Below are 15,161 nucleotides of genomic sequence, written 5' to 3'. Positions count from 1 at the left end.
ACTGACGTGTGGTTGAAAGCTGGAGGCAGTCAGTCTGAACATACATGTGGGAGTCAGTCACTCTGCTGCAGCAGCCAGCCAGCCAGTGACATATTCATCTCCTTTTCAGAGCCATTACTACCTCTCTGAGTGGTGATTACAGACGGTCATAATTGAGCCATCAGGAGAAGGCACTGATGAGAGGGGGGAACCAGGGGGCTGGCTGGGCCTCTGAGGGGAGATGGGAGATGGGAGGCAAGGGACCCGCGCAGGCAGATGCGTGACAGCGCTCCCTCGTCCTATCGGTGCGTTAGCTCTCAGTAGTAGCGTGTCGTGGCTGGCGGCAGAGCAGTGACATTCACACATGACGGCCTGTCTGTCTCTGAATGGGGCTGATGATGACAATGAGGTCATATCAATACACACAGGAAACAGAACACAGGTACCTCTCACCTGGACCCACACTACTCAATGTGCTGGAAAGCATTAGGAGGGGGGAGAGAGAGGAAATGGGGAGAGAACAGGGGAAAAGAATAGAGAATAGAAAGAATTAAGACTAAAGAGACAGGAAGGAGGGAATTCAAAAGAGAGAGAAAATTACACAGATCTGCATGGAGGAATGGGCCAAAATACCAGCAACAGTGTGTGAAAACCTTGTGAAGACTTACAGAAAACGTTTGACCTCTGTCATTGCCAACAAAGGGTATATAACAAAGTATTGAGAAACTTTTGTTATTGACCAAAAACTTATTTTCCACCATAATTGGCAAAAAAATTCATTAAAAATCCTACAATGTGATTTTCTAGATGTTTTTTTCTCATTTTGTCTGTCATAGTTGAAGTGTAACTATGATGACAATTACAGGCCTCTGTCATCTTTTTAAGTGGTAGAACGTGCACAATTGGTGGCTGACTAAATACTTTTTTGCCCCATTGTATATATATATATATATTTTTTTTAAATTATTATTATTATTATTTTATATATATGTATACTTGAACTTGCCAAACTTGCCATGTCAATAAAGTCAATTGAATTGAACTGTGAGTGAGAGAGAGAGACAAAGAGAGAGTGTAGTGTAGAGGTCAGTGAGGTTTGTACCTTCAGTCTGAGCAGCTCCTCCAGGTCATGAATCCTCTTTTCCACTCCTCTTCCTGACTCCACGCTGCTCGCCGGGGACAACGACCTGGACAGCTGCACCGGTGCACTCTGGGGAATGTAGTCATTCAATCAGAGAGAGAGAGAGGCAGGGGGTTCGGCTACGCGCTTCAGCAGGCTTTAGCATCACATTACAGAGACAACTAGTGCTCAATTAACAGCTGCACAACGGCTGTGTGAATACCAATAACACATTATATATGTTCACTTCACTTTCCCCTTACGTGAAGACATACAGATACACAAGCAAGTAAGAACACACCCGCCGAACACACACACACACACACACACACACACACACACACACACACACACACACACACACACACACACACACACACCATCTCTCCCCTCACACACACATACCATCTCTCCCCTCACACACACATACCAAGACAAAAAGACAAAAAACCAATCAGGGTACCAGAGGAATAAGGAAGCATCCCTCCACACACTGCACCACACGGAGCTCCAAAGGTTTCTCTCGCCACTGGCTAATGAGTATGTTCATTTACATGTACACTGTTTCTTTGACTGTAATGACGTCCCATTAGGGGACACTAAAGGGCTATAGATTCCAGGCTGCGCCGGGCTTCATTACCAAAAGGTGGGCAGTGGGGCCCCTTTAATTGCTCTATGAGGACCCCGAGGTTACACTTGATAGGACAACTGGCTGGGAGAAACTGCTGGGGGGAGAAAAAAGAAAGCTGCTCTCTTGCTCCTCCTTGAGAACAAGAAGCACTCTCCGGTCCTGCTGTGTGTGTGTGTGTTGTGTGTGTGTGTGTGTGTGTGTGTGTGTGTGTCTTTTCTTTAAAAATAAATAAAGAAGCTATGGGAACAATATGCTGTTGGAATATGGAAACAGGAAGATGAGGATAGGAGCCCCTGTGGTGGGAGTGTTGAGCGGAACAGATGGCGGCTAAAATATGCAATGTGACTAAATGCGCCGATGCTTCTTTAGTCTGGAGATTCGGCGGTAGCAAGAGTTTATAGGGAGGACGGAGGGATGGCATGTTGGCTGACCCAAAAAGGACAAAGTGACATTGAAGGGCAACCAGAGGCCTTGTGCAAACTAGATCTATTAAAGCTTTACAACGGTTCTCATTTGAACCTCACTGAGTTTACCAAACATTAGAAACACCTTCCTAATAGTGAGTTGCACCCCCTTTGCCCTCAGAACAGACTCAATTCGTCAGGGCATGGACTCTACAAGGTGTCCAAAGCTGTTCCACAGGGATGCTGGCCCATGTTGACTCCAATGCTTCCCACAGTTGTGTCAAGTTGGCTGGATGTCCTTTGGCTGGTGGACCATTCTGGATACACAAGGGAAACTGTTGAACGTGAAAAACTCAGCAGCGTTGCAATTCTTGAAACAAACTGGTGCGCCTGGCACCTACTATCATACCCCGTTCAAAGGTGCTTAAATATTTTGTCTTGCCCATTCACTCACTGAATGGCACACATACACAATCCATGTCTCAATTGTCTCAAGGCTTAAAAATCCTTCTTTAACCGGTCTCCTCTCCTTCATCTACACTGATTGAAGTGGATTTAACAAGTGACATCAACAAGGGATCATAGCTTTCACCTGGATTCAACTGGTCAGTCTATGTCATGGAAAGAGCAGGTGTTCTTAATGTTTTGTACACTCAGTGTGTACTGCTGTGACAAATACTTTCCTCCTGCGTGTCAACGATCTTAAATTCATTCATTTTTTTAAATGTACACTCCAAAAACAAACTTATACTAACAACAACTTACAGACACCTACAAACAATGACTACATCTCATCTGGCCAGACCCGCATGCTCACACCCCCATCCTTAGACGATTGCAATACAGTCCTCTTTCTCTATGATTTGCTTGACCTTCACTTGAACTCTGTTGAACTCTGCATCCAGCAAATGAGTAAATAAAGCATGTCTGGTTGGAGAGGTGTATGCTGGGTTAAGAAATCTCTTCCAATACACATTGCCTGTGAGCATCAGTGGTCAAGCAGTTGCATACACAGCTCAAGTAAGACATTTATCAGCATTTCTCTGACTACGTTCTTCCATTGAGTCAAAAACACTTCTGATTCCAGGAGGATCATGAGCTGTTGCTATCGATAAGGTGTCTGATTCATCATTTTCCTCTCGAATAGAAGTAGAGGGACTTTTGTCAGAGGTTGCTTGTTGTGAGCGCTGAGGGAACTTTATGCACTTGGCCAGATGATTATGCATCTTTGTTGCATTCTTCACATATGATTTGGCACATTATTTGCAAATGTGCACAGCTTTTCCTTCTACATTAGCTGCAGTGAAATATCTCCACACATCAGATAGTCCCCGTGGCATTTTCCTGTAAAGATTAGAAAAAAATGAGTAAAAAAAAAATAGTTAAGCAGTTAGATTAAACAACTCCTTTGTAAGATAAATGTTTTAAAATGAAACATGTATGGGAACAGGTGAATTAACACTCCTCAGTTAGCTGGCTCAAGCAAGCTAAAACCCACATGGTAGCAAAAACTAACCAGCAGAAATTGTTAACAAGTTAGAACTGATTTAAACAAACTTTGCTGTAAACAACTATTTACTAATTTACAAAAAAGTAATGTGTCATATAAATATATTCCCCCCACCCAGTATTGTAATCAAAACTCACCAGAAAGCATGTAGTCCTTGGCTCAGACAGTGTAGTAGTGTGGACTCAAATGCATCTCATTAGTGTGCAAGATCTTGAGAATCAGCTGCACATGTGATGGAAGAATGCACTGTGCATGCAGAGGGTTGCAACTCCATTTAATTGGGGATAGTTTAACTAAAACCTAGAATTGAATATCCCACAAAAAAAAGTTCACTGTTATAAGCTAACTTTTTTGATGAATTTATGCAAAATTCCCAGACTTAACTTCCCATGGAAAATTTCCCGGAAAGCTTCACACACACACCCCCATCCCTAGAGCCAGCGTGCTCACACCCCCATCCCTAGAGCCAGCGTGCTCACACCCCCATCCCTAGAGCCAGCGTGCTCACACCCCCATCCCTAGAGCCAGAGAGCCAGCGTGCTCACACCCCCATCCCTAGAGCCAGCGTGCTCAGAGCCCCATCCCTAGAGCCAGCGTGCTCACACCCCCATCCCTAGAGCCAGCGTGCTCACACCCCCATCCCTAGAGCCAGCGTGCTCACACCCCCCATCCCTAGAGCCAGCGTGCTCACACCCCCATCCCTAGAGCCAGCGTGCTCACACCCCCATCCCTAGAGCCAGCGTGCTCACACCCCCATCCCTAGAGCAGCGTGCTCACACCCCCATCCCTAGAGCCAGCGTGCTCACCCCCCATCCCTAGAGCCAGCGTGCTCAAACCCCCATCCCTAGAGCCAGCGTGCTCACACCCCCATCCCTAGAGCCAGCGTGCTCACACCCCCATCCCTAGAGCCAGCGTGCTCACACCCCCATCCCTAGAGCCAGCGTGCTCACACCCCCATCCCTAGAGCCAGCGTGCTCACACCCCCATCCCTAGAGCCAGCGTGCTCACACCCCCCATCCCTAGAGCCAGCGTGCTCACACCCCCATCCCTAGAGCCAGCGTGCTCACACCCCCATCCCTAGAGCCAGCGTGCTCAAACCCCCATCCCTAGAGCCAGCGTGCTCACACCCCCATCCCTAGAGCCAGCGTGCTCACACCCCCCCTATCCCTAGAGCCAGCGTGCTCACACCCCCCCTATCCCTAGAGCCAGCGTGCTCACACCCCCATCCCTAGAGCCAGCGTGCTCACACCCCCATCCCTAGAGCCAGCGTGCTCACACACCCCCCCATCCCTAGAGCCAGAGTGCTCACACCCCATCCCTAGAGCCACCCCATCCCTAGAGCGTGCTCACACCCCATCCCTAGAGCCAGCGTGCTCACACACACCCCCATCCCTAGAGCCAGCGTGCTCACACCCCCATCCCTAGAGCCAGCGTGCTCACACACCCCCATCCCTAGAGCCAGCGTGCTCACACCCCCCATCCCTAGAGCCAGCGTGCTCACACCCCCATCCCTAGAGCCTGCTGTGTCACACCCACATCCCTAGAGCCAGTGTGCTCACACCCCCACCCCTCCCTAGAGCTGTGCTCACACCCCCATCCCTAGAGCCTGTGTTTACCCCCATCCCTAGAGCTCTGTGTCACACCCACAGACCCTAGACTCTGTGTTTAGACTCTGGGTTTAGACTCTGGGTTTAGACTCTGGGTTTAGACTCTGGGTTTAGACGCTGTGTTTAGACTCTGTGTTTAGACTGTGCCGCAGGCTACTGTTGACCGGAGTGACCCTGGTGCCACAGTGCTCTCCACCAGCAGTCCTGACTGTGGACACACAAGGCAGGTGTCAGCCCTTCTGCCATCTCTGTTCCAGCTCTGTCTTAATTACCTCTATGGTTAGTCATTAGTAGATGGATCTGCATATTACTGACGTTTTGGCTTGGCTGGCATCGCTCTGTGTGTGTGTGTGTGTAGGGAGGTATAGAGTGTGTGTGTGTGTGTGTAGGGGGTATAATGTGTGTGTAGGGGGTATAGAGTGTGTGTGTAGGGGGTATAGTGTGTGTGTAGGGGGTATAGTGTGTGTGTAGGGGGGTATAGAGTGTGTGTAGGGGGTATAGAGTGTGTGTAGGGGGTATAGTGTGTGTGTAGGGGGTATAGTGTGTGTGGTAGGGAGGAATAGTGTGTGTGTAGGGGGTATAGAGTGTTTGTAGGGGGTATAGAGTGTGTATAGGGGTATAGTGTGTGTGGTAGGGAGGAATAGAGTGTGTGTAGGGGGTATAGTGTGTGTGTAGGGGGTATAGTGTGTGTGGTAGGGGGTATTGTGTGTGTGTAGGGGGTATAGTGTGTGTGTGTAGGGGGTATAGTGTGTGTGTGTAGGGGGTATAGTGTGTGTGTAGGGGGTATAGTGTGTGTGTGTGGGGGTATAGTGTGTGTGTGTGTGGGGGTATAGAGTGTGTGTAGGGGGTATAGAGTGTGTATAGGGGGTATAGTGTGTGTGTAGGGGTATAGTGTGTGTGGTAGGGAGGAATAGAATGTGTGTAGGGGGTATAGAGTGTAGGGGGTATAGTGTGTGTGTAGGGGGTATAGAGTGTTTGTAGGGGGTATAGAGTGTGTATAGGGGGTATCGTGTGTGTGGTAGGGAGGAATAGAGTGTGTGTAGGGGGTATAGCGTGTGTGTAGGGGGTATAGTGTGTGTGTATGGGGGTATAGTGTGTATGTAGGGGGTATAGAGTGTGTGTAGGGGTATAGAGTGTGTATAGGGGGTATAGTGTGTGTGTAGGGGGTATAGTGTGTGTGGTAGGGAGGAATAGAGTGTGTGTGGGGGTATAGAGTGTGTGTAGGGGGTATAGAGTGTTTGTAGGGGGTATAGTGTGTGTGTAGGGGGTATAGTGTGTGTGTAGGGGGTATAGTGTGTGTGTAGGGGGTATAGTGTGTGTGTAGGGGGTATAGAGTGTGTGTATGGGGGGTATAGAGTGTGTGTAGGGGGTATAGAGTGTGTGTGGGGTATAAGGGGGGGGGGTATAGAGTGTGTGTAGGGGGGTATAGTGTATGTGTAGGGGGTATAGAGTGTGTGCACAGTGTATAGTGTGTGTGTGTGTAGGGGGTATAGTGTGTGTGTAGGGGGTATAGTGTGTGTGTAGGGGGGTATAGTGTGTGTGTAGGGGGTATAGTGTGTGTGTAGGGGGTATAGAGTGTGTGTAGGGGGTATAGAGTGTGTGTAGGGGGTATAGAGTGTGTGTAGGGGGTATAGAGTGTGTGTAGGGGGTATAGAGTGTGTGTAGGGGGTATAGACTGTGTGTAGTTGGTATAGTGTGTGTGTAGGGGGTATAGAGTGTGTGTAGTGCGGGCATAGTACTAGGTATAGAGTGTGTGTAGGGGGGTATATAGAGTGTGTGTGTAGGGGGTATAGTGTGTGTGTAGGGGGTATAGAATGTGTGTAGGGGGTATAGAGTGTGTGTAGGGGGTATAGAGTGTGTGTGTAGGGGGTATAGTGTGTGTGTAGGGGGTATAGAGTGTGTGTAGGGGGTATAGAGTGTGTGTAGGGGTATAGAGTGTGTGTGTAGGGGGTATAGAGTGTGTGTAGGGGGAGTATAGAGTGTGTGTGTGTGTAGGGGGTATAGAGTGTGTGTAGGGGGTATAGAGTGTGTGTGTGTGTGTGTGTGTGTGTGTGTGTGTGTGTGTGTGTGTGTGTGTGTGTGTGTGTGTGGGGTATAGAGTGTGTGTAGGGGGTATAGAGTGTGTGTAGGGGGTATAGAGTGTGTGTGTAGGGGGTATAGAGTGTGTGTAGGGGTATAGAGTGTGTGTGTGTGTGTGTGTGTGTGTAGGGGTATAGAGTGTGTGTAGGGGGTATATAGAGTGTGTGTAGGGGTATAGAGTGTGTGTAGGGGGTATAGAGTGTGTGTAGGGGTATAGAGTGTGTGTAGGGGGGTATAGAGTGTGTGTAGGGGGTATAGTGTGTGTGTAGGGGGTATAGAGTGTGTAGGGGGTATAATGGGGGTATAGAGTGTGTGTGTATAGTGTGTGTGTGTGTGTGTAGGGGGTATAGAGTGTGTGTAGGGGGTATAGTGTGTGTAGGGGTATAGAGTGTGTGTAGGGGGTATAGAGTGTGTGTAGGGGGTATAGAGTGTGTGTGTGTGTGTGTGTGTAGGGGGTATAGAGTGTGTGTAGGGAGGTATAGAGTGTGTGTGTGTGTGTGTGTAGGGGGTATAATATGTGTGTGTGTAGGGGGTATAGAGTGTGTGTAGGGGAGGTATAGAGTGTGTGTAGGGGGTATAGTGTGTGTGTAGGGGGTATAGTGTGTGTGGTAGGGAGGAATAGTGTGTGTGGTAGGGAGGAATAGTGTGTGTGTAGGGGGTATAGAGTGTTTGTAGGGGGTATAGAGTGTGTATAGGGGGTATAGTGTGTGTGGTAGGGAGGAATAGAGTGTGTGTAGGGGGGTATAGAGTGTGTGTAGGGGGTATAGTGTGTGTGTAGGGGGTGTGTGTGTGTAGGGGGTATAGTGTGTGTGGTAGGGGGTATAGTGTGTGTGTGTGTGTGTGTGGGGGTATAGAGTGTGTGTGTGTAGGGGGATATAGTGTGTGTGTAGGGGGTATAGTGTGTGTGTAGGGGGTATAGTGTGTGTGTAGGGGGTATAGTGTGTGTGTAGGGGTATAGAGTGTGTGTAGGGGGGTATAGAGTGTGTATAGGGGGTATAGTGTGTGTGTAGGGGGTATAGTGTGTGTGGTAGGGAGGAATAGAGTGTGTGTAGGGGGTATAGAGTGTAGGGGGTATAGTGTGTGTGTAGGGGGTATAGAGTGTTTGTAGGGGGGTATAGAGTGTGTATAGGGGGTATAGTGTGTGTGGTAGGGAGGAATAGAGTGTGTGTAGGGGGTATAGCGTGTGTGTAGGGGGTATAGTGTGTGTGTGTGTGTAGGGGTATAGTGTGTGTGGTAGGGGGTATAGAGTGTGTGTGTAGGGGGTATAGAGTGTGTGTGTAGGGGTATAGAGTGTGTGTGTGGGGGTATAGTGTGTGTGTAGGGGGTATAGAGTGTGTGTAGGGGGTATAGTGTGTATGTATGGGGGTATAGTGTGTGTGTAGGGGGTATAGTGTGTGTGTATAGTGTGTATGTAGGGGGTATAGAGTGTGTGTAGGGGGTATAGAGTGTGTATAGGGGGGTATAGTGTGTGTGTAGGGGGTATAGTGTGTGTGGTAGGGAGGAATAGAGTGTGTGTAGGGGGTATAGAGTGTTTGTAGGGGGTATAGTGTGTGTGTAGGGGGTATAGTGTATGTGTAGGGGGTATAGTGTATGTGTAGGGGGTATAGAGTGTGTGTAGAGGTGTATAGTGTGTGTGTAGGGGGGTATAGTGTGTGTGTAGGGGGTATAGTGTGTGTGTAGGGGGTATAGTGTGTGTGTAGGGGTATAGAGTGTGTGTAGGGGGTATAGAGTGTGTGTAGGGGGTATAGTGTGTGTGTGTAGGGGGTATAGAGTGTGTGTAGGGGGGGTATAGAGTGTGTGTAGGGGGTATAGAGTGTGTGTGTAGGGGTGTATAGAGTGTGTGTAGTAGGGGGGTATAGAGTGTGTGTAGGGGGTATAGAGTGTGTGTAGGGGGGTATAGTGTGTGTGTATAGTGTGTGTGGTAGGGAGAATAGTGGGGGGGGTATAGAGTGTGTGTAGGGGGTATAGAGTGTTTGTGTGTGTGTGTGTGTAGGGGGGTATAGAGTGTGTGTAGGGGGGGTATAGAGTGTGTATAGGGGCTATGTGTGGAATGATCATATCTGATCAAGCACTAATCATAAGAGGTTTGAATTATCTTTCAGGTGTTATCAAACCATATACCCTTCATCAAAACCCAAATAAAGCTGGAGACAGAAATTCCACCTGGACTGAAATGCAAGTCTGATAATATTCATGTTTGTGGGGTCAGCTGGAGAACATCCATTTGCATCATGTGTAAGTCACACAACACAGAGTGAACAGACAGTGAAGGACTGGATAGAGGGACACACAGTGATCGATGAAAGGCTGTGGGTGCAGATGCTCCTCTCCTCCAGTTGGACAGCCCGTCTGCCGTCTGTCCTTCAACAGGTCCAGATGAAGATGTGTGTGTGTACTACGAAACGACTTGTTATGGAGGAACACGCCGTTATCTCTTTAATGCTGGGCCAGCCACAACTCGTGCCCGAGCCATCGAGACACACACACACACACACACACACACACACACACACACACAGCCTGAGGACAAAACAAAAAAGGCGAAGGCGTAAGGAAGATGAAGATGTGCCCTCATCTCGTCTCGACAGCTGGCTAGGGGCCACGACCTGCCTGTGCCATGCACCCCGTAATGGCTCCACAAACAGATAGAGAGAGAGAGAGAGAGAGAGAGTAGAGAAAGAGAGAGAAAGTAGAGAGAATAAGAGAGATGCGTTACCAGAAGGAGAGAGTGCGAGAAATAAAAGTATGTTATTTCCTGAACGGTTGATGACCCCAGCTCCACGTTGGAGAGGCACTCCATAGACCCCCCTCCTCACCCCTCCCTCCACTCTCTCCATCTCCCTGTGAGTGGAGAGAGAGACTGGTGGGGTCACACTGTCATCAATGGAGTTCTTTATGATGGCAGCACCGTGTCATGTGTGTAGCAGCGCCAGCCAGGGCTCTCAAAGCACGACTTGTTCAGGACCCGGGTGATGTGAATGGGATATATTGTAAGCCACACACAAACACGCGCCCCCACACACACCCACAGCTATATGGGCCATTCAAAGACCCACTCGGTGCTTTTCAGGATGCAAAAAAAAGCAACAGGTACTAAAAGGTTTTAAAAGGGACATTAAGAGACATTAAGAGACATTAAGAGACATTAAGAGGAGCAGGGAAGAACCAGGAGAGAGTGTTGTACATAAACTAACACACAAGACATGCTAAAGTACAGCCCCTATAATGGTTTGACTGATATGGACTGGAGGCTGGAGGGAAAGTGACAACAACAAAAAAACAGTGTGATGTGGGCAGAGTGGCTGAAGGTTGTGTGTGAACGCTGGCCAGCGCGTGAGTGTATGTGTGTGTGGTGTGTGTGTGCGTGCGCTGTGTGTGTGTCAGGGTCAGTATTTCCTCCAACGTCAGATCAGATAAGGTTCTAGGGCCAGGCCCCTGTCCAGGTGGAGTGGAGAAGAGAGGGCCGGACTAATGGAATGTCTGTTCATCTCATAGCTGGGTGTTAACACCACCCACCCAGGTGTGTAACGGGAGACTCCTCTGGCAGACAGGATAGAGACAGACTGGTACAGCTGGGCCCGTCATGGTGCTGTATGCTGTATGACCCTCTCTCTAAAGAGATGTCAAGGATGCTTTGGCCTGTATTCATGTTAAAAAGCCTAAGTGGAAGCAAAAGTGACACATAATTTTTTTGCTGCCTACAAAGTCCTTTATCAATGTGTGTCTGTATGGCAGATTTGGAGTGTTATCTAAAAACATATTAGTCAAAATAGTGAGTGGTTGGAACTTGAACGATCGGAAGCCTAATGTGGTAAATCAGCCAGTGCCTGAGCCCCAGGCATGCATGAAACCCACAGCACACGCCGGCCCGGGGAGGAGGGGGGGGTAGGACTACGGCTGCCAGAGAATGGATCAAATTAATCACATGATTCGCTGTAACTTGTCCTTGTCTCCCCAGTAGCCGTCTCCTACCGGACTAGGGTGAGTCTCTGTGTGTGTGTGTGTGTGTGTGTGTGTGTGTGTGTGTGTGTGTGTGTGTGTGTCTGCATAGTAGCTGACCCACCTGCCGTCTCCCAGTGTGTTGGCCCCTGGAGGGGCTGAGGGCCAGCGATGTGTCTGGGGGCCCCGGGGGCTCCTGTGGGACCGGGCTACAGGTTGAGGGTGGGGCCTCCTCTCCACTGAGTTCCTGATCTGGAGAGTCATACAGAGTCTGCTCCTGTAAAAGGCCAAGCACATCCACATGATCCACCGCACTAGACCCAGATATTCAGATAAGGTGACAAGAAAAACAGTATTTTACAATAGCATTACAGACTACGTAGGAGGACCCAGCAGCCTCTGGGAAATGACAAAGGTGAAAGTTGTATTTTGGGAACCAATTATTAGTATTTATATATAGATATATATTTTTAAATGGGATCCAATTAAAACATTCCAGCTTATAGGCCTTGATTTGAATTTGAGAGAAGAAAAAGAATTGTGTGAAAAAAACATGAAAAGTTCAAACTAATCCTCAACTAAACCCTGATCTTAGACTTGAGCCTGACCTTGTACCTGTACCTAAAGCTTGAAGGTTGTGCAGTAAACATCCAGACGCATGTAAGCTGGGAACTGGAAGCTCCAACGAGGAGGGGACAGCGGTCTGAACTCAACTCCAGGTGTGAGAGACGTTCCCTATCAAGGACCTATCTATTTATCACCACCTACCAGCCCAGTCAATTAACGCTCCCCAACACACCACGGCAAACCGCCCCCCCACACACACACACCACAGGACCACCGAAACAAAGCAGGGAGACAAGGGCGAACGGGAGTGTCTGTGAGCGTGTGCAGGAGGCTAGGAGGCCAGGCCCCACAGCCGCCCAGAGAGGATGATGGATGGACAGACGCCACTGGCCAGATTGTCCCCTTAGTGTGATGGGAGAGGGAGGGGAGGAAGGGGGGGGGGGGGGTTCAGACTTATTATTGGGGTGAGAAGTGTGACATTGAGGAACATGTTCATAATATAGACGTTTAGAGAAGCCCATCTATACAGGCGCTTGTTTATTCAATTTGTTTGTACCGGTCCCTGTCCCTATTCTAATAACATAATAATCATACGCTGCAGCCCCAACTACGTTGCCAGTACTTCTAGAAGTGTACAAGGTAAGCTGTTACTGTAGCTACTGTAACATCAATACTTCCTGTTACCTAACAGGGTACTGTAATCCAGTTCTTTATGTGACCTCAAAGAAAGCCTTATCTTGTCCCCACTTTTCTCCTCGTCATGTGTTTTACCTCATATGGCCAGTGTGTGTGTGTGTGTGCGTAGATAAGGACAGTCCTCGGGGGCAGTGGTTTATATGCAGAGCCTGCCTGGGCTTTCTTTGTCATACACAATTAATGATGAGGAACATGGTCTTAACATAACAGGCAGGTGGAACACACATACACACACACACACACACACGACCTTAACATATGCAACCATACTATGCGTTGCCACCTCTCCCCTCATCCTTGACGACCCTATATAAAAAGGTGAGCATTAAATAATGCATTGAGCTAGCCAGAGAGTGCTACACCTACCATTTCCTTCTATACCTACCACTTCCTTCTATACCTACCACTTCCTTCTATACATACCACTTCCTTCTATACCTACCACTTCCTTCTATACATACCACTTCCTTCTATACCTACCACTTCCTTCTATACATACCACTTCCTTCCTTCTATACATACCACTTCCTTCCTTCTATACATACCACTTCCTTCTATACCTACCACTTCCTTCTACACCTACCACTTCCTTCTACAAACAAGGTTTGTATTTTGAGAACCAATTATTAGTATTTATATATAGATATATATTTTAAATGGGATCCAATTAAAACATTCCAGCTTATAGGCCTTGATTTGAAAAAAAACCACCACTTCCTTCTACACCTACCACTTCCTTCTACACCTACCACTTCCTTCTATACCTACCACTTCTTTCTATACCTACCACTTCCATCTACACCTACCACTTCCTTCTACACCTACCACTTCCTTCTATACCTACCACTTCCTTCTATACCTACCACTTCCTTCTACACCTACCACTTCCTTCTATACCTACCACTTCCTTCTACACCTACCACTTCCTTCTATACCTACCACTTCCTTCTATACATACCACTTCCTTCTATACCTACCACTTCCTTCTATACCTACCACTTCCTTCTACACCTACCACTTCCTTCTATACATACCACTTCCTTCCTTCTATACATACCACTTCCTTCCTTCTATACATACCACTTCCTTCTATACCTACCACTTCCTTCTATACTTACCACTTCCTTCTGACACCTACCACTTCCTTCTATACCTACCACTTTTTCCTTCCCTACCACTTCCTTCTATACATACCACTTCCTTCTATACCTACCACTTCCTTCTATACCTACCACTTCCTTATACACATACCACTTCCTTCCTATACATACCACTTCCTTCCTTCTATACATACACTTCCTTCCTTCTATACATACCACTTCCTTCTATACCTACCACTTCCTTCTATACATACCACTTCCTTCCTTCTATACATACCACTTCCTTCCTTCTATACATACCACTTCCTTCTATACCTACCACTTCCTTCTACACCTACCACTTCCTTCTACACCTACCACTTCCTTCTACACCTACCACTTCCTTCTACACCTACCACTTCCTTCTACACCTACCACTTCCTTCTACACCTACCACTTCCTTCTATACCTACCACTTCCTTCTACACCTACCACTTCCTTCTACACCTACCACTTCCTTCTATACCTACCACTTCCTTCTATACCTACCACTTCCTTCTACACCTACCACTTCCTTCTATACCTACCACTTCCTTCTATACCTACCACTTCCTTCTATACCTACCACTTCCTTCTATACCTACCACTTCCTTCTATACCTACCACTTCCTTCTACACCTACCACTTCCTTCTACACCTACCACTTCCTTCTACACTTACCACTTCCTTCTATACCTACCACTTCCTTCTATACCTACCACTTCCTTCTATACCAGGCGCTAACACACTAGAGGTCGACCAATTAATTGGAATGGCCGATTCAAGTTTTCATAACAATCAGAAATCGGTATTTTTGGACACCACAAGTTAAGAACACATTCTTATTTTCAATGACGGCCTAGGAACGGTGGGTTAACTGCCTCGTTCAGGGGCATATAATTGATGCGGTGCGTATCGTTGCTCCAATGTGAACCTAACCATGAACATCAATGCCTTTCTTAAAATCAATACACAGAAGTATATATTTTTAAACCTGCATATTTAGCTAAAAGAAATCCAGGTTAGCAGGCAATATTAACCAGGTGAAATTGTGTCACTTCAATTGCGTTCATTGCCCGCAGAGTCAGCATATATGCAACAGTTTGGGCCGTCTAATTTGCCAGAATTTTACGTAATTATGACATAACATTGAAGGTTGTGCAATGTAACAGGAATATTTAGACTAATGGATGCCACCCCTTAGATAAAATACGGAACGGTTCCGTATTTCACTGAAAGAATAAACGTCTTGTTTTCGAGATGATAGTTTCCAGATTCGACCATATTAATGACCTAAGGCTCGTATTTCTGTGTGTTATTATGTTATAACCTAGTCTATGATTTGATAGAGCAGTCTGACTGAGTGGTGGTAGGCACCAGCAGGCTCGTAAGCATTCATTCAAACAGCACTTTCGAGCGTTTTGCCAGCAGCTCTTTGTTGTGCGTCAAGCATTGCGCTGTTTATGACTTCAAGCCTATCAACTCCTGAGATGAGGCTGGTGTAACCGATG

General features: G+C 47.5%; 1 protein-coding gene across 6 annotated transcripts in view; it reads right to left on the bottom strand.

Annotated features, from left to right (window-relative positions):
• The window catches only part of cntln (centlein, centrosomal protein), a 182,004-nt gene that overhangs the window by 111,164 nt on the left and 55,679 nt on the right, over positions 1-15,161 (bottom strand). For all 6 annotated transcript variants that reach the window (XR_010459670.1, XM_065003822.1, XM_065003823.1 and 3 more), the window contains 2 exons: positions 11,394-11,546; positions 1,082-1,189 (listed from right to left, as the gene is read on the bottom strand). Coding sequence is in view for 5 of the 6 variants with exons in the window: in XM_065003822.1 (XP_064859894.1) it covers positions 1,082-1,189; positions 11,394-11,546 (261 nt within the window). In the remaining variant the exon portion in view is untranslated. The remainder of the gene's footprint in view (positions 1-1,081; positions 1,190-11,393; positions 11,547-15,161) is intronic.

The sequence above is a fragment of the Oncorhynchus nerka genome, linkage group LG18 (assembly GCF_034236695.1).
Source record: "Oncorhynchus nerka isolate Pitt River linkage group LG18, Oner_Uvic_2.0, whole genome shotgun sequence".
NCBI classification, from domain to species: domain Eukaryota; kingdom Metazoa; phylum Chordata; class Actinopteri; order Salmoniformes; family Salmonidae; genus Oncorhynchus; species Oncorhynchus nerka.
The sequence above is the reverse complement of the archived record's forward strand: the minus strand, read 5'-3'. Positions and strand labels throughout refer to the sequence as shown.